Genomic DNA, 25,031 nt, shown 5'->3' with positions numbered 1-25,031 from the left:
GAGCGCGTCAATTCTTTTTAAGTGTTCGCTTTTCATTGTCTCATAATGTACCAAACTAAAAATGAGATGCCAAAAGGCAAATAGTTCGCTCTTAACTAGTGGAATAATCTTGAAACTGCTTATTAAATACGTTAGAGACCAAACAATAATTTCAGAGAGAATCAGCATGTTTTTGAATAAATTATTCTACTAAAAGCAATACTTTAAATACAATAGATGTGATCAATATCTTTTGAATTATGTGATAAACACAGAAAAAATACATCACCTACATCTAACTAAGTTTATACAAAAATGCAGTTAATAAAGCCGCCAAGTAAAAACGCATATAAGAAAGCAATGCCCCTAGTAAAATTGATAACGCTGTATATGAAATGACTTAGCTAAACTTTGAATGAACTTTCTGGGCACAAGAAGAAAAAAATCACCAAGCGACTTTTCATGTTATTAAGGTTCTTTAGATAGACGAGTTGATTATTTATCAAAAATCTCAAACGAATAATTTTAAACTAAAATTCTCTTTTTAAAGCAATTCTTAACCTAAACAGCTGCTAGCGATTAGTGCCTTTGATAAGTGCAAGGCGTTTCTTAATGTCATCGAGGTCGAAATTTTTCTTTTCTTCCACCTTAACATCGACCTAAACAAAATAAAACAAAAAAAAACAAAGGTTATTCCATTCAACCATTTTAAGTGTAGCCTCCTTATTTCAACATTTGACAAAATTCTTTTGAACATTTTTTTATGCAGCTCATGTTTCGATTAACTTGGACAATCAAACAAAAATCGATAAAAACATCAGACTAAGTTTCAAAAAACCTTGGAGTTGTGAGTGATAAGTGACAAAAAGTGAAAAAAAATCCCACAAGAATTTTAAGTTAGAGCTTTGTCTTTAAACTCGTATTTATCTTGATGATGATCATACTATACATTTACAATTAATCTTCATTTTTGATATTTCTTTAGATATTATTAATGATAAACTTTACAGAAATATAAAACATAAAAAAATCTGAAGCTTGCAAAATAAATCATGCTGCTGATTCGAATTCAAGACAACTAAAATTAGTCTTATGAAAAATAAGTAAGTGAAACATAAATATACAAAAAACACCACGAACAAAAAAAACAAACCTTCAAATAACTTCAAAACTTACCTTCAGATGATCTTTTTCAGCTTTTATAGTTTCAACTTGTGTTTCGATTAAGGGCTCATCTGACGTAGAGTTAGTAGAAGGCTATTAAATTCAAGAAAGGATAACAAAAAATAAAAAAAGTTGCTCCATTGAGAGAAAAAATATTCCCCCAAAAAAAGATTTTTTTGTAAAACATAAAATTTTTTATATTATAAAAAAGTACAATGTCCATACGTTTACACAAAGTGAGATTTCAAGGAATATCACTTTGTTTAAAATTATGAGCACAGTACTCAAATCTATTAGTCGAGACAATCTGTATCTCTTGCAGGTGGTTCTTACTGTTGGATTGATTGATAAAATCTGAGAAATCGCCATAACATTTGTTACTTGAAGATTTTTGATAAATTCTTTGAAATCTTTCATCTTGAGCAATCAACTCTCCGCTCATCTACCCTTTGATACTTCTCTGTTAAATCCAAGAGCTAATAATAAAAGATATGACACTTGAGTTACAATTTCTTCCAGGTTGATGAGGAGCCCAACACTAGTGGCAAGCTCACTGTTCTCTCCATCAAAGTTTAGTCTGTAGTTTTTGCCATTCCACTTTCAAGATTGAACCATAATTCTTTAGTCAAATAGAACAAGCTTTAGCCCCTGAATTTTATCCAAGAAATCTGAAAAGTTCCTTTGGAAACATTTAACTCATATGTCAATAAACTGAATCTAACTCAATTAATTACAATAAATTTTGAAAATCTGAGAGACAATTGACTTTTTTTACCTTACTCATAACTTATAATAAAGGCAACCAGCCCTGAAGTACATCATTAACATATAAATACAGGCAAACTTCTGTACTTGAGTTTATTTTAAATCATTATTTTTTCTGCCCTATTTACTAATAAAATTTTTCACCATTTTAAATGTTTCAATAGATCATCAACCTTTTTCTTAACATATAACTCTCCAAACAGTTCTGTTCCGTAGAACCCAACTTTGTTCCAAAGAATGAGAATCTCCCTCAAAAAAACTTATTGAGAATTGAAGAAGGAAGATTTGTTGCATTTCATCTTGTTGAACATATTCCTAGCCATACAGGAACAGACGTTATCAAAATTAATTTTTTAAAATTGACTTTAAAAACATTTGGTAGGCCAGTGTTTACAGTTTACATGTTGACTTAAGTGCCAGAAGAGGCTCCTATCAGATCATGGTTTCTTTTCTGTTGAAAAAGGATTTTTTAGGTGCATTATCCAAAATGCTATAAAAATAAGCTTGCCTTTAAAGAAACACTAAACATATGATTGCACATTGGTTTAACATCATTAAATAAACTTGATTCACACGGGTTTACCTAAAGAAGTGATCAGAATCTTGAGCATCTCAGGTCTCCAAAAGTCCAGCTTATGTATACTAGGTAATGTTAAACAAAATAAAGTCAACTGGATTAACAAAAAGCTTTTTTAATACCTGACTTTGACTGGACTTTTGAAATTTTTCTTTCAAAATCCGTAATCTATCCATATATTTCTCAGAATCTAAAGAAGGTAATACAGAAATACCAAGAAAAAATTTTAAAATAATCATCTTGAAGAATTAATATGTAAAAAATATTGATACCAAATAGCAGTATCCAATATCATACAAAATATGTACCTGAACCTGAACTTGTGTGGGAAGAGCTAAATATTGACTGAGATGAATTCTCTGAAAATACATTTAAAATGTCTTATTAAAAAAACATCAATAAAAAAATTAAAAAAATAAATCGTGCAATAAAAAACTACCTCTGTTGTTGTTGAGCTTCAGCTTTTCTTCGGTTGCAATAGTTTTGAGCGAACGATCAATAAAATTTTGAAAAAATGGTGAAGTATTTTTTATGTACGGATTAACATCATAGTCTGGATACTGCTGCTTAAAATAATGAAGTTCCAGAATACCCTAATGTAAAATTGAATACTTGTTAAATAGTTCTTTAAAATAATAAAAATAAAAAATAGAGCAATAATAGCAACACTAAAATCATTAAAAAAATAATTTTTACAGCTCTTGAGTTTTCCTTTGAGCCAATCTTTTTGAATATTTCAACAAGAACTTCATTTGAAGGCTGAGTGAATCGTATTGGAGGTGGATTGCTGGTTTCCTGTGATAACTAATAAAAATAATATTAGATTAAACTGCAACAAGTAAAAATACTACAGCATAGCAAACAATAATTTAAGGTTTTTATTGAAATGCTTACACTTACAGAGTTTTCAAGCGTTCCTTTAGAACAATGCTTCATTATATATAATGGCACTTCACTGGCATTTTTATTTTCAAGTGTATTTATGCTGTCATAAAGCTGGGAAAAAAGGGGAAAAAATGAGCAATTTCTAACTTTGTAAAAAAAAAAGGTGGAATGAAATCAATTTAAATAGATTATTTGTTAAAATTTTATTAAAGGCATTACCTCAGGTCCACGAAGCTTGCATAGGGTTTGTAGCAAAGCTTTTACTGTCTGTTGAGGAACACGATCTGTGCGAGCACGCCATAGCGAAGGTGGTAAAACTGTGTAAAAAGTGTGTATACTTTGCAAAACTGTTGGCAGGCGAACTTCATTTACAAAATCAGGCAGAAGATGAGTGAGTTTCCATATACATTTCATTACTAATTTTATAAGTGAGGTAGAAGTATTTTCATTTTCGGACATATCTTGTAAAAGCTTTACACAGCTACACAGACAAGACGTTTTATTAGAATTTGTGATTACTCGCAGCAACAGTCTATTTACACATTGTATAGAAAGATCTGGTTCTTGAAAATTCATTAACAGTTTATCATTAAGTACAGTTATAAAATATAGGATGACATCTTTAAGAACATTGTATGATACAACACCAGCATAACATTGTGCATCAAAAAGTGATAACATTCCACTGAGGAGTAATTTTAGAAGTCTCTCATGTTCTTCACTATTATCTTTGGGATTTTGAACATGTCGAGAAAATAACATTTTCATCTGCACCAAAGAAGTAACTAGATACTAAATTTAAAACCCCAAAAAAAAATTATAAATGAAAAATCAATTCATAATATCATTCTAAATGATCCAATTTAACTATTTTATGGAATGAAATTTTAATACAAAATCTGACTTTAATACAAAAATCTGAAAGCCAGAGAAATTACCTGATCAACTCTTTTAACTATTTCATTATCAGTTTTCTTCTTTCTAAACACATCTTCTAATTGTACTAATGACTCCATTGCAGCTTGAACATCAGAAGATGAAATTTTAGCAATAGTGAGATCAAGCAACTCTCCCACATCTTTGGCAGAAGAAGTGTTAGTTGATGAGATTTTTGAAGAACTGCTGTAGGCTTTTAAAAGATTGTCAGGTATGCTTGCAGCTTGTGTTATATCATCTAAATTAACTTTCTTTAACTGTGGTATAAAAGCTGTAATAACCCCTTCATCGCCCTCAATTGAATGCAGATCAAGCTCAAACTCACGTTTAATTTGCGGAGAAGGAGGAATACTTTTTAAATAAATAAATATAAAACTTTTTAATTAACAAACTGGTCTTCTTTCTTACTAATAGAATATTTAAAACCAAAATTCTTTCTAAATGCTTTTTATATTAGCTTCCAGATCTGAATTGTATTGAGTAAAAAAAACAAATCATTTGCTAGCAAAAAAGAAGGCTTTTAAAAAACACAAAAAATAGCTTACATGGCTTTGGCAGTAACAGCAGCTTTTACTAAATTTAATTCTTGTTTTACTTGCACTATTGCTTCAGTAGAATCTGAAGAATCTTCAACAGACTTTACTGGTTGCCTAGGCTTCACATTAGATAACTGCTTTGGAGGTGCCTCTTTTTTATTACCTGTTCTCTTGATCCGTTCCTCTAAATATCCCATTTCTTTATCTGCTAGCTAATTTTAAAAAATTTGAATGAATTAGCAGCAGAAAGATTCAAAAATTTTAAAATAAATTACAAACACAGATTGTTACAAATGTATTTTAATCAACAAATACTATATACAAAAAATGATGATTATATTTCTGAAAATTGCAAAAAAATACAGGTTTTCTTATTCAGAAAATGTGAGTTTCATATGAAGGATGTATATTGCACTTTTATTAGAACAGAATGAAACTTAAATTGAATGATTAAAAACCTTTTCTTAAATTTTTCTTAATCATAGAATTTAAGTTTTATGCTGTTCATTTTACTGTAAAACATACAATTCCAGAAAGTTAAAAAATTTGATAAATTAGCCATAATTTTTATTTAATAGATAAAAAAGATTAATAGATTTGCAGATCTCTAAACTATTTCTATCTCAAAACCTCATTTTGAGGCATTGTGATGGAATATTAAAAGTGTATGCACTTGTGATTATTGGATGACTTTTTTTAAATCATTTAAAAGGTGCAGGAAAAAACAGAGGATGTTAGATTTGAAAAAAAGCCAAAAACAAATTTTTGAATACTTTTTATTATTCTTTTACTATGCAGATTAAAGCCAAATCTTGATTTTTCAGACGTTTTTCCAAAGTATGATTAAATAAAAATTAAATATTTTGATATTCTTGGTTTTTGGGTAGCAACATAACAATCCTTATCTTTAACTTGCAGGGGGTTATTTATAAACACTTATTTCAACTGATTGTCCTTGTTTTAATGCTTCATAGTTAATCTAGAAGTATAAAATGTGTACAATAAACAGACAAGTATATCTAAAAATCCAAAGTGAAATTCCCTGGACATCTTGTTAGAATCTACCATTTACTGTTTTATTTACCTTTCCTATGAGTTTATAAACTTGTTCTCCTACAATGTTATATGCTTCTACAATACAATTGAGTGCAGCTGACCGAACTCCATTGTCTCTATCAGCAATCTGAACGGCAATGTCTTTGAGCACTTTAGGACTTGGTTGACATACATCTATTCCAAATTTACTTATTAGAAAACCTAGCTCTTCACAGCATTCTAAAAACAAAACCATTATTTAAAATGATATACAAAGTTAAGGTAGAATCAGTCTTTTTAACATCGATGCTTACATTATGAGAGAAAAATAATTTAAGAATTTTTTGTTAAAAGAATGCAAGTCAGTAATGATAAACTTTCTAAAATGTTTATCAAAATTTAAACAAAATCATAACAGAATTACAGCTTTTTAACAAAACTGATTCAATTATAGCAACATTTTTTGCATGCACAGTATAACAACAACAAAATTAAATCAATAAACAACAGATTTTTGAGGCATAAAAAAAGTCTGACCCATTCTTGACTTAGAGTTTTTTGACTCAAGACCTTGCATAAGGTAAACAAACATCTGACTTGCTGGGTAAATATTTGTCACCAACTTACAAAGATCATGAACAGATTTGCGAATGTTGTCTTTAGGGTCACCAATCTAAAAAAATTTTGAAGATTTCAATAGCATAAAGTTATTCATAATGACTTATATATAAGTTACTCTTAATAGCTTGCACCTAAGTAAGATTTAACTTACATAAAAGAATGTTAAACAAATACTAATTAAAGTATTAAAGTAAAACTTTAGAGAAGCCATAGTTAACTAACTTTTCCAACTAAATATGGAATAAATGCAGATGCTTCAAAGCTGTTTAACTTTTGTTTGCTGCTTTCAAGGAAATTAAACAGAACAGTCAAAAATTCCAAAGCCTTTAACAAAACTGTGGTGTTGGTGTCAAAAAATCGCAAAGAAACCCATTTAAGTATTAGATCCAAAGATTCTATCACTGCTTCTGAATATTCAGTAACACACTAAAAGATGCATTATTTTAAACTTTTAAACTAAAGCACAAGAAGTAAAAGAAAATCAAAACCAATTTATTTTAGACTTAGTTTAGATTTTTTTAGACTTACACTTATTAAAATAGAAAGGGCTTCAATATGAAACTTAAAATCCTTATGAAAAAATTTGGCATGCATGGATGGACTAAAGCAAGGCATCATTTGCTCTTTTAACTGATCAAGAAACTCATCGCGTGGCACAGTGAAGTTCCACTTTAATACCTACAATAAAAATGAAAGCACTTTTATAAAAAACAACAAAAAGCATTATTAATTAAATAGTATCTATTTAGTAAAAGCACAAAAAATTCACTTTGAGCGCCTTCTCATCTTTTATTCTCTGAGCTTTGCCAACTTTTAGTATAATTGGTGGTCCATCATCTTCCACAAAATCTTTTTTACGCCCACCACCACTGCTCTTTGGAGGTATACTCTTAAAAAAAAATAAGATTTTTATAACATTTGCTGTTTAAATCTCATAGATGATTTTTCTGACCCCAAATTTAAAAAAGGTAAACTTGGTTTAAATTTTTAATTTCAAATGTTTTTTCTAAGCTTTGAAATTCATGCAGCTATTTTCAATTATTTCTATTTTGCACTTGAAAAAAAAAAAAAACTGCATGAATTTCAAAACTTGTAACACAATAAAAAAACACCTTTTTGGGCTCTGGTTTTACAGGCTTCTCTTCTTTTGGTTTCTTTTGAACTTCCTTAGATGATTTTAAAGAAGCTACATCCATGTCTGATTTCTCGGAGGAAACTTTAGCAGGAGCAGTGGATGACTTAGTTGGCTGTGTTGCACTTAATGCTTGTTTATTTCCAGAATCCTGAATTTTTTTACCAGGAGCAGCTATTGGAACACAAACCTCACGTGCCTTATCAATAATTGCTTGAACTGTAACTTTTGATGCAGCCTTAAAAAAAAATTATCCAAAAATTAAAAAAAACAAAAACAACTTTGTATATTTGCAAATCAAATATGAAAGCTGATTAAAAAAAAGATGTCATACATCAAGCTTAGCAGTAGCTTTACTCATGGAGTCAAATCCAACATGAGCCATGAAAAGTGGAACAACAGCTTGAGCAGCTTTTCTAACATCTGGATTTCTGTCCTCAAGACATACATACAATGGAAGTATGCTTTCCTTTAATTCTGGAGGCAACTTTTTTTCATTAGGTAGTTTCTTTTCTAGCCAATTAAGAAGCTGTATAAAAGATGCAAGAAAATTTTCATTTAAAACTAACTGCAGCATGTTTTCAATGATTATTTTAAAACCTTTTTTTTGTTAAATTTTTTTTGTTAAAAGTTAAAAAAAAACTAAGAAATATTAAGTAACTAGCTAAAATTAATAAATTGTACCATAATGTTAATTCATTACTCTGTATCATTTGTTAGGTTTGAATCATGGTGCTTACAAACCTAATCTCTGTGCAGTTAAAATATTAAACTGGGGACAAATAAAAAAGTAATTTAAAAATATAGCTACTTATGAACTGTGAAAAGACAATCATTTTTCCTAGAATTACTTTCAAATTAATTTAGGACTAAATTAGACTTTAATTTTTAAAAAGAGCAACTTGATCGACTCAATGTGTTGGGAGAAGCATAGAATGTATTTTATGCAATTGCAATAGAATGAACTAAGCCTTTTTTAAACCTTTTAAAAATTTACAAAACAAGCCATAGTTAACTGGGAAATATTAAAACAATGCTCACCTATTAAAACATATTTAGGAAATATAAAAAAAAAAACTCACCTACTAAAACATATTTAAGCTAACTGAGCAAAGTTAAACTGGTGAGCTTGCTCACCAGTTGAGCTTTTATTTAATGAAAAAAGAGTAATACTTCAGCGAAATGGAAATTTTAATCCATTATTACTTCATCATCCTCGTATGGTACCATTACCAGAGTAATGAAATATTAGACTAAAAATCTATTTAATCAACAGAACACTATTTACAACAAAGAAAAACTTAGGATTGGTGGAAAATTGATTTTGCTTGCCAACAGGTATTTTGAATATATTGTGTTCAATTGCGTAGCAGATAGCAGTTTGAAAAGTTTGAATTGTTTGAAAAGCCTCAACTTAACATAACAATGGTCTCCAAATATTACCTATTTGGAATGGATAATCATAATTGGCTGATGCTTTCGAAGATACTTCTAACGAACTTAATATACTTGCAACTCTCGGTCGAACAGACCAAGACCTTAAAATGATTAATAAAATTTGGCCCCAGATATTGCATGGCATAACTTTTTTTTGTTAAGAATGTTAAGATTAGAAGAAAAAAACATTCAATAAGCTATTAGGTACTACTCTACCTTTGAATTAAATCTAAGATTATGATAAATATTGTAATATAAAACATATTTCATATTACAATATTTATCATAATCTTAGATAGAACTGAAAACTTATTTAGCTCTAACCAAATTCTCTATTAATTAGCTCTACCAGGCTAATTTAATAATTTATCAAATTCAAGAAAAACATACTTACTGTAGCCCTTAAATTTGGATTTTGGACTTGCAGCGATGTAGAGAGTATTTCACCATCTAAAAATGGTACAAATCCAATTTTACTGTGCCATGCATCAAGAGCTTCTTCTGCCAGGTTACGCAGAGCTGGCTAAAAATAATTAAAACACAGTTGATTATCAGAAAGAGATTTTTTAAAAATCTTTTAAAGAAATTTTACTTTTTTTAAAATTTTTTTTTTTTTTTTAATTTTGATAAACACTTTATGTTTTCTTGAAATAAAGTTTGGGTAGCTGCAGAATAAAGCATTATTAACTTCTTGAAGCACTTCAATTTTGTTAGGACATGAAGTTATACCTTACATTGCAGTTATACCTTAGCATCTGTGAATGTTCCAATAAGTGCTGGAAGTATTGTAGCCTTGTGTCTGATCATTCCACTACCTCCTGATTCAGCAAGTTGTTTGCAGATACTGATAGTCAGTTGCACAAGGACTTTGTTATTATCAGCAAGTCGAGCCTTAATTGAAGTCGGAAGTTCATTAATGTCAGGGGTAATAAATTTTGCTTCATTGATAAATCCTTGAACCTAAAATACAAAATTTAACAAGTTAAAAAAAGAAAAAGAAAAAAAACTAAAAAAATTAAGTTTCTTTCCTTTTTCTTTTCCTTTTTTTTTTATGTGACTACATAAAACTAATTGATGCATAAAAATTTAAAACATAAAGCTATACTGTATTGTTGAAAATATATTTAATAAAAGGGTAAGTTGACTTTCATACATTTATTTTAAAAAATACTTAAAGAATTGTAACCCATAAAAAGAGCTCTACCTCTTCTAGCCCTTCTTTTCGTATTTTCCAATTTTTGTCTGCAATTTTTGCCAACACTTCTTCAGTTATTTTAGCACTAGAGAAAATAAAATTGAAAACAAACTTGCTCATATATATAATTGTGGATTTAAATAGCAACTATTACAATAGCTAACCTTATATTGACTCGTTCAACCATGTCCTCTAGATTTACAACTGTGCCCCCAGAATCATCTTCTGCCTCTTGCTGGTTATCTCCCCCTACCTGCTCATCCTCTTCCTCATCGTCAACAAATTTCCGAATAGGAATTGTAGGCTTTACATCTTTAACCTTTGAAAACTCTTCATCAATTTGCTGTAAAAGAGCTGCTTTCTCTTCTTCAAAAAAAACTCGTATGTTGGGGCCAACATAAATGTGTAAAGTTGCCAGAAATTCAATGGCAGCTTTCCGAACTGCCTAAAGAAAAAGAGATTAACATATATCACTATCAACACATTTGGCATTGGAAATGCTGAGAAAGGTTATTTCTCTGCATTTTTAATACAAAATATGTGGAAAGAATATGGCTATTTCATTATGTTTTAAACAAAATTTAACTTTTTTCCTGCTGACATATTTTGTTTTTTATTTAAGTAACTGGGTTTAAGTAAGACACCATTATTGCCTATCCTATCAAGTGATACTTAATTATATAGGTGGATCTATATTGGACAGAATTTCACAAAACTACAATTGCAATGGTATGAAATTTTTGCACTCAATGCAGATGTTACTTTAATTTGAGAATGTAAATGTTATAACTGCAAAATGATTGTTTCTTAAAAATCTAAAAAAATCTCTAAATGATCATTTCATGAATGTGGAAATCTCAATTCTACATTTTATGGTTTTGAGAATTATGATTTGAAAATCCTTTAATTTATTTACACTACACATAAAACAGAGGTTATAAATGACATATGCTAAACATAATGTATATTTAAAAACTATAGTTATTTTTGAAATCATCAACACTAAGTAAGCTAAAAACTGTAGTTATTTTTGAAATCATCAACACAAAGTAAGCTAATAACTGTAGTTATTTTTGAAATCATCAACACAAAGTAAGCTAAAAACTGTAGTTTTTTTTGAAATCATCAACACAAATTAATCTAATAACTGTAGTTATTTTTGAAATCAACAACACAAAGTAAGCTAAAAACAATTCTCAAAACTTATTTAACAAAAGAAAATTTTTTCTTTGTGATGCTTTTTTTTTCTTAAAAAATTAAGGCAGCATAAAAATTGAAAATACTAATTATTATTAACTGATATTAAGGTAAAGTAAGAAATAGTCTTAGAAAAAAAAAAGTTAAATAGAATACATACTGGATTTGTATTAGCCAAAGATGTTTTGATGAATGCAATATGAGGTTTTAAATCAATTCTAAATAAATAATCTAAAATTTGTAAAAATAATCATTTACCATATAACTGTCTTACAGACAGTGATTAATTTTCTGTATGACTCAAATAATAAATAGGTCAGAAACCTATTTAGGGGGATTTTGTTGCAATAAGTAAAACAGCAAGTGAATAAAATTTATTTAAATGAAAGTGAATAAATATTATTTAAATGAAAGGAAAACTTGAGAAAAAACAATTGTTCTTTGAAAACAACACAAAAAATTCAATTTCAATGCACTTTTCTTTGTAAGCAGGAGCCAAACTAGTTTTGGCATCTTCTGAAAATATGCACAAAGAAATATTACCTAAAACCAAATTCTCTTACAGCCTCATTCATCCAAACTAAAGCCTCTGATTGCAGTTTGGGATTTTTAGCTTCTTCTGCTGCTGCAGCAATCTAAATTTATATTGCTTAAAAATAGATCAACTCTAGAAAAAAGAAGCCATAGCTTAGGACATTTTTAATGAATACATAAACAAACTTTAAAAACTTGTTTGCTATTTCTAGAAAATTTTACCTTTAAACTGATGTAGTTGAGTGATATATTCTCAGCAAAAGTCTTTAATGTTTCATTAACTTGAGTTTTCAACTTTAAAAACAAGAAAAGTTTGATATGTTAACTATTGAATTAGTAAGTGAAAAATTTACTCTTGGCAACAAACTTTATAGCAGATTTAAAGATTATAAGTGTTATTACATACTTATAATACTTACATACTTATAACATGCTTATAATTATAAACTTAATACTTTGTGCAGTTCAAAAGTTTTTACATATTGGGTTGTCCAATAAATGTATGCCATTCTTTTATTTATATAAAATAATTTTAAAACAACTGGCTAACAATTAGAGTACTGCAACATTTTTTAACATTTCTTTTGTTATTTCATAAATTTTGGAGCCCTGATTTTCTACTTATTAAAAATTTCTTTTATAGGTCCAGATTTATGGAACTCCAAGCCAACAAAAACAGCATCTTCAGCAACTTCTTTTTGAAGTATAATTGCAGTCCAGCTAAATCCAATGCTGCTCAAGCTGCCAGAAGCATCTGTTCTATTTATGGAGAAGGCTTCATAACTGGAAAAACACCCCATAAACGGATCAATCAATTCAAAAATAATTAATTTAAGCTAAGCAATTCTCCTTGGTCTGAGTGCCCAGTGAAATTTGATGAGGAGAGATTGGAAGCCATTACAACTTAAGAACTGGCTAAACAACTCAATTGTTCTCCATAGACAGTGCTCAATCATCTTGATTCTATGCAAAAAAAAAGTCCAGAATCTTGGTGCTTGAATCCCTCAACAACTTTTTTGCCAAAACAACAAAAACCAGAGGATTGCAGTTGCTGCATCTCTGCTTGCTGGACTTCACTTGGTTGCCCAATATTATTAGTAATTTTTATCTCTAATTGTTACCAAAGATAAAAAATAGTTCCTTTTTCCACTGAAACTGCTGGAATGTGGGGAAGAAATAGTAAATAATGAAGGGTAATATATAATCAATTAGCTGGACTAAACATGTTTTTTTTTGGACTATACCCTTTCACCTTTAAGACTGTACACATTTTCAAACAGTTTTAAAATAAGCATATCATAAACATATTGTGAGCCTTTTTTTCTCTTTGATATAAGCAAATCATAAGCATGTAGTAAGCCTTTTACACTTTTCACATAAGCATACCTCAAACTTTTTCAAAAAAATTATTAAAAAAAAACATGCATATGAGATAAAAACAAATATAAACTCTATATTATATATATAAACTCTATATTATATTAAACTCTATATTAAGTGTCAAAAATAAAATGCATCACCTTTGCATCTCCAATTTTTGAAATAAGACCAGCAACTGCATACCAAGCACTTCTACGAGTAAAGTCTGTTTTTTTGGCTACTATTGCCAACAGTTTGAATTTCACATTCATTACCTAAGTATTTTACACATAATATTAAATCTACATTAACGAAGACCAAAGTGATAATTAAGTATTTTAAAACAATGGCTAGTTTGATTCAATCAATATAATGTAATAACTAACATGCCTTATGTACTTAACTTTTAAAATAATATTTAGTATTATTTTAGCATTTTTAAAGATAAATAAAGTATTGCAGTTAACTAATCTATATTACTTTTTCTTAAGAAATTAAAAGTTTAAAATTTAACCTGAAAATTACTATCTTTCCACCCAGGATTTTTAGCAAGCGTTCGAACAACAACTTGGCTTGGAAATGATTTATCTGCCATTCCTTCAATTTTCTAAAAAAATAATAAATTTTTTTTATTTTGTCAAATTTGTTAAGACATTACTAGACAAGGGATAAATATGTAAGAGGCTCACTGCCTCTGAATCAGTTTGTTCAATTTGTGTGTTATTAAAGAATAACACACAAAAACAATTTTTTATGAACATTGCACAGTTATCTATGTTTATTCAAAGAAACATTAGTTCTTTGAGTCTGAATAGATTTTCAAATGTAAAATTTTCTTTTCACAAAAAGAAAATCATTTTTAAAAATTACAACCTTGGTCATTTCCTCAACAGCTGCAAGACGTTCTTTCCAATTATTACTTGCCATTTGTTTAATGCATTCTACACCAAAAAGTTCTTCAGCTTGTGACTCAACAACACCTTCCTAATAATAATAATAATAATAATAATGATAATGATAATGATAATGATAAATGATAAATGATAATGATAATGATAATAATAATAATAATAATAATAATAATAATAATAATAATAATAATAATAATAATAATAATAATAATAATAATAATAATAATAATAATAATAATAATAATAATAATAATAACCATATTTATCATTATTGTCATATTTATTAGAATCAGTTAAAAAATAAATTTAAAAATAAAAAAACAAAAAAAACTAGCACTTAAAAAATTTGCTCTGAAAACATACTGGCAATTCAGGTTCTATTGGTTCATTAAGATCTTCCTCAAAGTTATTTCCTTTCTTTTTGCCTTTTTTTTGATCACCTTTTGCACCTCCTGTTTTTTTTGTTGCACCACCTGACTGTTTAATAGTAAACCATAATAACAAAAAGGAAAACAAGAAATACTATTAGTAGTCAAGTAAATTATTTGATAAAAATTTAATGTAAAAACACATAAATTTACAAAAAAAAAAAAAAACATACATTTAAAAAAAAGTTCAAATATAAAGTTTCAGAAAGTTCAATAAAGTTCTCTCTATTATTAGAGTACTCTCGTTAATACTCTCTATTATTGTATTACTTTTTTATTGAAATATTTTTTTATCTTATTTAAATAGAACAATTGAAATAGAATATTTGTCAATTTAAGAGCAAAAAAATACGCAGAGAAAAAAATTATTGAAAAAAATTCTATACAAATAAAAATTTGCTTAACTAACCTTAGGTTTTACAACTTTATTAGGTGGAGCTTTGGTTACCTATAAAAAATTGTTCAAAATCTATAAATATGCAGCAAATTGAGAAGCATTATGAAGATCTTCTCATGAAGAAGATGTTTCTTTCAACGGTTTTTTTACAAAACATGCTAAAAAAATACCAATCTGGTGTAAAACAGAAAGTATGAGGTTCAATACAAAGATTTGAAACTTTCTTTTAATACAAAATGTAGCAGGGACAATCCTATCTAATATTAAACAGAGAAACTTTTAATAAGTGAAAAAAAAAAATGATAATAACCTACTGGTTTTTCTTTCTTCTCTTCTTCTTTTTGAGGTGGATTCTTTGAAACAGGCTTGGTGGGACCAGGTTTAGCAGAAGATGCAGATGCAGGTGCTGTAACAGCAGGGGCTGGTGCTGTAACAGCAGGGGCTGGTGCATTAATTTCACCTCCAGCACTAGGTGATAACACTGTCTTATCAAAAAACTCTTTCACCTAACATTGGTGAAAACAAAATTCAGAAAGCGAAAAATAGTAATAAAAGCTTTTTCTAATAAGTAGCATAATTACATCTAAATGCAAATTATATCATACATATAGAAATGTTGGAACATGCCGGTCTAATTTAAATACAAGCATCATTATTCTTGAATGGCCAGCCCCAATAAAAATATTTTTTTAACAATTTATCTGTCCAGAAATTACAAACAGCGACTTGTCATCAATCAATTATTTTTGAAGAATAGCATTTGAAAACTTACTTTTTCTTGTTTTAATTTGTCAATAGGCTCCAAATAAACTGCCATTGATCGCTCTCCAACTAATTTCATAGCTGTTCCTAGTGCTTCAGCTGCAGCATCACGCACAGAACCTGTTGTATCATCCAATTTCTAAAAATTTCATTAAAAAAAGTAGTATTAAGTAACAATAGTCCCTGTAGTAAATGTTTTTTTACAACAAATTTTTTGATTATCTCAGAGCAGTTTATAAACCAAAGCATTTTATACATTACAAAATAAAAAACATATTGAATTATTACTTTTATGCAAAAGTAATAAACCAAATAACCTATATTTAGGCTCTAACTTACTCATATTGATCTTTTCAGACATTTAAATATATTAAATTTTTTGCATTTTAGTATGTGGATTACTTTAGTTGTTGGTTTTTCCAGTATGAGATAAAATTTGGATATTTCTATAACTTAAGGAAAACAATGACCACAAAAAATTCATAAACAAAATACCAGAACTAATGCAGGAGCTACCAACTTTAAAACACTTTTTGGAAAAGCTGCAACAGAAGAAGTGCAGCATGTTCTTGTTATAAACCGACAAGTTTCTTCTTTAATTTGTGGGTTTTTATTGTCTAATGCAGCTAGAAGATCTTCCATAATGTTAGTAAAATTTGTCTAGAAGAAAAAAGAGCAAGTAATACACCCACCATAAAATGAAACTGTCTTAAACACATTAAGAATAGCATCAAAAAAATTGACCTACTGTTGCAAACACTGCATCTAATGCATCTCTTAACGCAATAACAACATTCAATTTTTTTTCTTTAAACTTGCCAAGAATTGCAGGAATCAAAAGACCAGAATAAGTTTGAAACTTTTTTCTCAAACCTTTTGCAAGACCAGTGACACAATTAGCTGCAATAGCAACAACCACAACATTACTGTCTTTAGTAATGACCTAAAATATTTTAGCTTTCAATGAAGACTTTCTGATTTTTTTTTTTTTTATTCCTTATATTATATTCTATATATTTCCTTATATTAATAAAACATTTAATATTTTACCTTTTTTAGTACAGCGCATATTTCTCCATACTGACCAGCTTCAAGTTTTGGAGTAGATGTAAGTTTCTCTAATGCTTCTAATGTCTCTTTGCGTTCCTGCCACTTTTTGCTTTCCTGAAATTCATCAACTTATCATTTATGATCATAAACAAGTGCTTGTAATATTTTCATATCAAATTAACTTAAAAAAACTTAAAATCTTTTGAAGTCTTTCAAACTTTACTGATTGAAGTAAACAGTGGGTCAGTTTAAATGTAAAAAAGTGACCCAGAAAAATTCCCAAAATTATAAAATGTTAATACCCCTGGAACTACTGAGCTAGGGACTTAAACTTTCAAAATTGTCCTTTACAAGAGACATAAAGATTATGGAAAAATCTGAAGGGTGGAAACAATGGTGTTAAAAGTAACACATAGAGTTGATTTTTAAGGCAAGTTATATGATAAAGAAAACATTTAAAAAAAACATCAAAAATAAAGCACAAAATAGAATTTCACATAATTTACATAACACGCATAAATAGGCTACAGATAGCCTTACTTTATGAAATTTATTAATATTTTGTCTGCTTTGTGATTGGGGTTGAGCTGATTTTAAGATAACTAATCAGAACCCATGATATTTTTAGAGCACAATATGGTAATTTGAAGAACTTAATTGGAACTTTTAATTACTATAAGTACTTTACTGACAATATATGTTTGCATGATGCAAAAAAATGAACTTGTGAATTTTTTATGGGGTACTCTCAAACAATGTTTCAATAAATAAAAAACAAGTAATAAAATATCAATAATTTTGGAACATTTATAGAGGTTGCTACATCACTTTTAACCTAGAAGTTTTTTCTATTTAAAAAATTTTATTAATGGAATGGTCAATTCGTCATATGTGCAAGAGATGACAAATAAACAAACACCATGAACTGTTAGCAAAGTTTCCAATATTACTGATAAGATGATTTCATTTGCTCAATATCAATAAGGGTAAAGTAGCATATTGCCAGCTGGTCTTTATTGTACTAGGGCAAAAGTTAAAGCTATTTATGCTCTCAAACTGAGGATACTTCATGGACAGTTCAAACTGACAGCTAAGGAGGGACATGGGCTCTATGATATCTGCATATTTACTGTCTGTATCTATGTAAGAACATGTTTTACAGTTCTGTAAGCCTCAGTTCCTTGGATTGGTCTCTGGCTAATCAAAAACATATACAGGTTAGTTAGTACATACTCACTTATTAATTAGTATTTGTCAGTACTTGAAAATGACCAGGTGTTACTGCAAAAGGTAGGTATTATAGCAGAACTCTAGAATACAATCTCTTGACCATAGGTGCCTAGGCTTATGAATTGTGACAGTTGTGCTATGGAATTCGAACTACTTAATCAACACATGTTAAAATATGAACAAACATGTACAGTAAATCACAGAATGAGTACACACATGGTCAAAAACACAAACTAAAATTGAAATTGTAATATATTGTATATGCATCACAAACAATCAATGTTTGGTTGTTTGATAATAATTACATATTATTAATATATGAAGCTGATTGTATTATTTGCACATTGCAGGTACCCTGATACCAAAATTTCATCACTTGCTTTAAGGAAGTTTTAGGAATATCTTTGGTATTTGTCTGAAGAACTTATGGTATAAGCCTCCTTTAATGATAATGCGTTATTGGACATGAAATGAAGAATAAAAACAGCTCTCACAACTATTAGAATTGAGAGGCTACTAAAAAGGGTGTAAAACACTAATACAATCAAAAGAACTTAAAGACCTCATCTTCTCAAATACCATTCAATACTTTGAGTTTAATGGAATATTAATCTCAAAGAAGTGATAATTTCAATTACTATTGGAATTATAATCATCAAAATTTCTCAGCAATAATACTACTAGCTGGGAAGATGATAAACACTATGCAGTTGCACAGCCTTTAGTCAATTTACTAAGAGTTGTCATTGATATAGCATAGCATGGGGTGAAGAGTATAAGAAACGCTACTTGGACAGGAATAAGGCAACACTTATTCAACAAATTGGAAGGCAGGAAACTTTATCCATAGTCTTTGCAACTATATGGATAAAATTTCTATTTAAACTGTTATTTAATTATCATTGAATAATGAGAATATAGCTGTAATACATGACTAGATATTTTGATCATCTCCAACAACAAAGTATAGAACTTCACATGACTTTAGTAACCTCTAAACATTCTTTAATTAAACTGAAATTTTAAAAAGAAATTTAAAAATTTATTGAAACACTTTGTCGCTTCATGAATTAAAAAAAAAAAAAAAATTCCTGTAGTCTGTATCACCCTAATATATGTACTTTTAAATATTATATATATGTAAAAATGAAGCAAAACAAAAGAAAGATATTTAAACACTTACAACTTGTTCATAAAAATCTTTAGGAAGCTGACTCAAGATATCAACTGGATCAAACATTTCCCAAGGGTCAATAAACACAGCAGCTGCAGCTATAATTATAAATCAAAAGTATATATACCTAAAAAGATTGCAAACAGATTTAGATCAGCCTGCTGGTGGATCCATTTTTAAGAGGATAAAGTATAACATTACAATAAGATTTAAAGAACAAATAGAAATGTTACATCTTTTCTTTGTTTCACAAGTGAAGAACAGGAGTACATATGCCAATATCTGTTTCCAAACTTTGGCAGGTACAGGTTTTTTCAGACAGGAAATATATATTGACTTTACCTTGTGGAGCTCCAACTCTGTCACCAACTTGTTCTCCACCAGCTGCAATAGGAGGGGGTGCTGCAGCTCGCTTGGCTTGTTCAGATCGAGTAAATCTTGTGGGAACTGGTGGAACAGCATCTAGTTTTTGCCACTCATCTTCTAGCTCTTTGAGCTATGACATAACAAAAATTTTTTTTTTCTTCCTCTAAGCTGCTGCTTATTAGGAAAGAAAAGGGAAGTAAAGGATTCAAGTAATTTACCTGCACTGGCTTAATATTCTGCAACTGTGGCTTAATTGCATCTCTGATCCATTTATAGATCTCAATTGCCAGTTCTTTAGTCTATTAGAAACTTAAAAAACTGTGCATTCATGCAGTAGATATCCACAAAAACAATACAAAACAAATGCTGTACAAAAAGTTTTTTATTTGAATGGGTTTGAACTCAATTAGAGTTTGAAGTGCTTGATGATGATGATGATGATGATGATGATGATAATGATGATGATGATGATGATGATGATGATGATGATGATGATGATGATGATGATGATGATGATGATGATGATGATGATGATGATGATGATGACGATGATGATGAATATGGTGATGATAATTTTAGCAAACCATTACCTCATTTCTAACTCCTTGGTCACTATGACTGAGCAAAGTTGGGATAAGTTTGACAAGACCTTTCATCATAATGACCTTACCTCCAAATTCTCTACAAATGAAAAAGTAAAACAAGTAGGTGATCACGGTATGTATGGTGTATATCTATTTTTTAGTTTTAAAGAAATTTTAAAATAAACTATTAATTAATTAGGAAATGAAATTAAAATTGTTTTTTTTTTTAGATATATTTGGTAATGATATATTTATATGTATTTGGTATGTCATAAAGTTTTAATTTTCTCAGTCAAACAATCTAAAACAGACTAAGGTTTTAGTAGAATTACATTTAAAAATAAAGCTTCAAATTATAAATTGCAAAATATTTAATGCCAAACTCTAACCGTAATGCCTGAGAAGCAGTAGATATACAAGCTGCAATCACTTTAGGATTTTTTTGGGAAAAACCATTTACAAGTTCCTCCTATATGAAAGAACAATAACTAGAATTTTAGATTGAAAAGCAGCTATGTAAAAAGTTATTCAGACAATAATTTTAAAACTAAAATAAACTTTTTTTAAAAAAAAACTTCTCTGAGAACATTATTTAATGATAACACAAATAAATGGGAGAACAACTTTAATTTTTTACCATCACTACATCTTGCTTTTCAATTTCAATGAACATAAGTAAAATATCAACTCCCAATTGTTTAGATTTTGGTCGTGCTGTCATTACCTTAGCAATTATACCAGTAACAACATCTGAGCAACATCTGCAAATATTTTTACATACAACTTCCATAATAAAAAATTAGTCCTTTTCTTAACTGAAGTAAATATATGCTTGCATAAACAAGTAGCATGTTTATTGAATTAAAATAATTATTTAGTAACATACTTTGCTGCACAAGCCGCATTTTCAACATATGAAAGAGCAGCTTCCAATCCCTTTTCTTGAGCTGCTGCATTTGAGTCAACAACAAAATTTTTTATAATTCCTAAGAAGTTCAAATATTCTGGACTTTTATCACTATCAATTAAACGAAACCTTTTTGCAGCTTCTTCATAACCAGCCAGACGAGCTTTCCATAACTGAACATAAAATTGAGTAAACTGCTAAAGTACTGCTATTATTAGTAGTGTAAACAAAATTGATAAGTAAACCATCAAACTAATGATAATCAACACTAATATAATATAAAAATAAGCTGTGATTTAAAATTCACATTTTTGCCTATTTTCTTTACTAATTAAATTGTATCCTTTAGCTTGCTTTCTTAGCTTAGGTGAATTAGGAATATGAACTTTGTTAACCATTGATCTTTTAAGCAAATTTTAGCTGTAACTAAATCGGTTTTATAACCTACTTTACACATTATGGTCACTTTTCAGGCATATCATTTTTTAGAACTTGCTAGATTGTACATATAGATATTTGGTAAAATCTTTCACCTTATGAGAAACCTTTTCTTCGATAGAGAGTTTTTGCCAGTCATCATCGTCACCCATTTTAACAATTAAATGCAGACTTTAGTGACTGGAAAGATATTTGATTTGGAAAAACTGTATACAAACTTGCTACCATGTTTCATCATTCCGAAAAATAATTTAGCGCCTTGATGATAATGAACCGAATAATAACAATTTTTTCACGATTTTGTTAATATTATTTTAAATCAATGGCGCAACTAAAATGTTGTGGAGGCAGCCACCTTCAGGCGCCAGCCTGAACGGTGAGCGTTTTGACTTGGTCAATACACTTCAAATTTTTTCCCTAATGACAATATGTTTGTATTGGTTATTATGGGAAATACAGCTAATGTTTTGAAAAATGGGTATATGAAGTTGCTGAACAAAGTGCATTAAACATTAGAGTCTAAAAAACACGGAGGATAAAACCAGATTGTGTATGCCGCCCTTGAGAAAGGTCTATGTAGAAATAAAATTCTACCATCGGGCGTTTGAAATTAATTACGAGGCTGTTTCTTGTCTCAAAGAATATTTTATTTTTAGTAAGGGTGAAATTAAAAACGAATCAATTTTAGTTTGTAAGAAAAAAAAGTACGTCTCGTTTTTAAATCTGTTAAATATAACAACTTCTAACTGTTTTGTTAGAGACACTTTTTAAATTTTTTGCTGTCTGTATTTTTTTTTTTAAGTTTTAATAAGTAAATATTTAAAAGTAATTACTAACATAATTGCAAATAATTGCAACGGTTTTGATAGCACGACCAAAACTTTAATTAATTAGAAAATGATATTTTACTTATGTTCATTGATATTGAAAAAAAAATTGTTGAGGTTAAAGTTCAAACTTTTTCATAAGATTAGAAGAATAACAATATCAGGTTAAGCTGACAGAAACTTTGTAAATAATTTTATTATTGAATTCCTTTTTCCTTCGTCCGAGGATATTTAGGCTTTTATTTGTATTCCCAGGTACGATGCAAATCTTCAATTTCAAAAGTGTTTTGTAGAAGATTCTAAAAAGAAAATCTTGTTAGAACTTTTTCACTAACAATTAGCGAAAATGTGATAAAATTACTTTTAAACTTAAGACTAAAAATTTTTGATATTAAATCTTAATGCTTTAAAAGTTTTTAAAAGTTAAAAGTTAAGTTAAAAGTTTTTCTCTCAGTTTCCCTTTTTTACTGACAAAAGAGTGAAATCTTTGCACATAACTTGGATATTAACTTTGCTATTCCCCTATTTTTAAGCTTAGTTCTCTCCTATAGTTTTGTTTAGCTCATCAAAAATTTTATTTGTTGCAGTTCAGGTGGTAGCATTAAGATAAGAATTGAGTTGCTATCACCATTTATCAACGGTTCATGGACACAGTTAAAATATTTCAAAACTTTGACCTGTGCTAATCTTGAGTTTTTCCGCGCACTCTTTTGATATTTTATCCTCTCAAAATTTTATAATTGTTCTGAAGTGATAACGGTCATATTCTTATATACTATGTATATTTGGAAGAAACCACTTTGATACCAATAAGATTATCGACCAACATCAATTCTACAGAGACAAAAAAATATTCTTGAATATCATGAATAATTGATTGCATGATAATTTTTTTACCCCATAGTTAATTAAAGTAAAGGAGCTAATGTTAGTTCCTTTTCATGGGGCACTTACTTACACTTCTCACGGTTTCAACAATTGTACTAAATATGTTCAGGCAAATGTTGAAAGTATAAATCTCACCGTCAATCCCAATTTTAAAGCAACAATTTTTACTACTCCACCGTTTTTCCTGCACTTAATAAATCCTGCGCGTACTTTATGGACTAATGAAGTATGAGTTGCATACCAGAGATTTTTGAATGGTTTTTAATTTTTTCCTACATCAGTTTATCTGTCTAAGTGACTTTTTCTTAGTGAACAAAATTTTTAATAGTTTACCTAGGATAGCTTTTTGAAAATTGGGAACTATATTGGCAATATATTTTTAGCTTCTTCACGTATTTTGGGTTTTAATACCTGATTATTACTAAGGTTTAAAGCAGCTTGCAATTTTATTCTTGTTTTAATTTTTGTGACAATGGCGCTCAAGGTCATAGTTATACTTCTAACCAATACTGACCAGGCAGTTTCAAGAGTAGAATGGTTAAATAAAAATGTCTCCTGTTTCAAAAACATTTGAATTTAGCGATTTTTGTTCATCAGGTCAAATATCTCTTTTGATTTGTGTGATGCTTATGCTCAGAAATTAAAAAATATCTTTTTGATTCACCTGACGTTTGGTTGCAACGTAGAAAATAGTTTTAAGCTAGAAAATATATCTGGAGAAACATTCAGTGGTTTAAGGAAACAACTTTTTAAATGAAAGTTCAGAGAAACGCTTTGTAATAGTGTGATAATAACAGCAATGTCGTCCCAGCTAGCATAAAACGTTGAAACAACGTTGAAATAACGTTGATCAACGTAGATCAACGTTATTTCAACGTTGTTTCAACGTTTTATGCTTGCTAGGGTAAGAGGAACATTTAGAATTTCGAGATTTTCTTTGAAACTGAGTTGAGTTTGAAGTTACCCAGTAAGCACACAACGTTGTGTGCTTGCTGGGTATAAAGAGATTGCATGTCGGCCTAGCTACAATCTTTTTTTTACACTACCATTAAAAATATATTGTGATGATATTGCCCTACTTATAGCGAATAGCTACAGATGGTATTTTATGCCACCTGCAGTTTTCAAAGTTCTTATACATGGTTGTTCCATTTTACCGAGTATTGATTTGCTAATAGGAAACTACATTTTTCTAAAAAACTTTCACAACAATGACCAGATGCAGTATCTGTTGAACAAGATCAGATTTTGAAATTTTTTACTACCTCATTTGTAAAATAGAAGGGAACAGGAAATCGAAAAGATATCTTAAAGTTAAGCAAAATTCTTTTGTTTTTGTTTTTCGATCAAACAACTCAAAGTATGAATCAATTGTAATTGAAATATTCAAGTTTTTCCCCAGAGTTGAATTCTTTACAGGGGCAGATCCAGGAGTTTATCAAAAGGATGGCTGAAATTGAGATATTACTGATAATAAAACCAGTTTTAGAGACTCATACTTTAACCTTGGGAGCCCACAACAAAAGTGCAAAAACATTTTTCTCATAGTATTTTTTTAAATTATTTCAAAAAATTTTATTAGCTTTAGACATTCTCACGTTCATTTCTTTTTTTAGGTTTTTTGTATCTAACAGCAGATGTTAGGGTGAGTATTTTAAACGTCAAATAAACAGGGCTAATTATGGTGTCTATAAATTGTAAAATAAACTCAATTCCG

At 29.0% G+C, this 25,031-nt stretch overlaps 1 protein-coding gene across 3 annotated transcripts; it reads right to left on the bottom strand.

Annotated features, from left to right (window-relative positions):
- Nucleotides 1–169: 169 nt before the first annotated feature.
- Nucleotides 170–21,974, bottom strand: LOC145181761 (cytoskeleton-associated protein 5-like). 3 transcript variants are annotated; one of them, XM_090071817.1, is made up of 42 exons: nucleotides 21,695–21,974; nucleotides 21,141–21,334; nucleotides 20,892–21,015; nucleotides 20,644–20,723; nucleotides 20,261–20,351; nucleotides 19,889–19,969; nucleotides 19,647–19,800; nucleotides 19,314–19,402; nucleotides 16,901–17,014; nucleotides 16,599–16,793; nucleotides 16,346–16,510; nucleotides 15,861–15,989; nucleotides 15,403–15,594; nucleotides 15,101–15,139; nucleotides 14,627–14,740; nucleotides 14,226–14,336; nucleotides 13,867–13,959; nucleotides 13,514–13,627; nucleotides 12,216–12,287; nucleotides 12,003–12,094; nucleotides 11,620–11,677; nucleotides 10,427–10,707; nucleotides 10,272–10,347; nucleotides 9,815–10,027; nucleotides 9,462–9,590; nucleotides 7,965–8,159; nucleotides 7,611–7,868; nucleotides 7,268–7,387; nucleotides 7,027–7,176; nucleotides 6,721–6,924; nucleotides 6,415–6,550; nucleotides 5,927–6,117; nucleotides 4,852–5,054; nucleotides 4,309–4,657; nucleotides 3,590–4,162; nucleotides 3,386–3,481; nucleotides 3,182–3,289; nucleotides 2,925–3,078; nucleotides 2,794–2,844; nucleotides 2,608–2,675; nucleotides 1,156–1,236; nucleotides 170–638 (listed from the first exon to the last, which is right to left on the bottom strand). In XM_090071817.1, the coding sequence occupies exons 1-42, from the start codon at nucleotides 21,749–21,751 to the stop codon at nucleotides 552–554; spliced, it is 6,081 nt and encodes a 2,026-aa protein (XP_089927943.1). In that variant the 5' UTR covers nucleotides 21,752–21,974; the 3' UTR covers nucleotides 170–551. The 3 variants fall into 3 exon arrangements, with proteins under 3 accessions (XP_089927943.1, XP_089927944.1, XP_089927945.1); XM_090071818.1 differs by having other exon boundaries at nucleotides 3,182–3,280; XM_090071819.1 differs by lacking the exons at nucleotides 14,627–14,740; nucleotides 15,101–15,139; nucleotides 15,403–15,594; ... (10 more) ...; nucleotides 21,141–21,334; nucleotides 21,695–21,974 and having other exon boundaries at nucleotides 13,867–13,949.
- Between the last annotated feature and the right edge of the window lie 3,057 nt (nucleotides 21,975–25,031).

This window comes from Hydra viridissima, unplaced genomic scaffold (genome assembly GCF_058129835.1).
Source record: "Hydra viridissima isolate aposymbiotic clone 2 unplaced genomic scaffold, HvirCarnegie_v1 scaffold_14, whole genome shotgun sequence".
In the NCBI taxonomy this organism is placed as follows: Eukaryota; Metazoa; Cnidaria; class Hydrozoa; order Anthoathecata; family Hydridae; genus Hydra; species Hydra viridissima.
The sequence above is the reverse complement of the archived record's forward strand: the minus strand, read 5'-3'. Positions and strand labels throughout refer to the sequence as shown.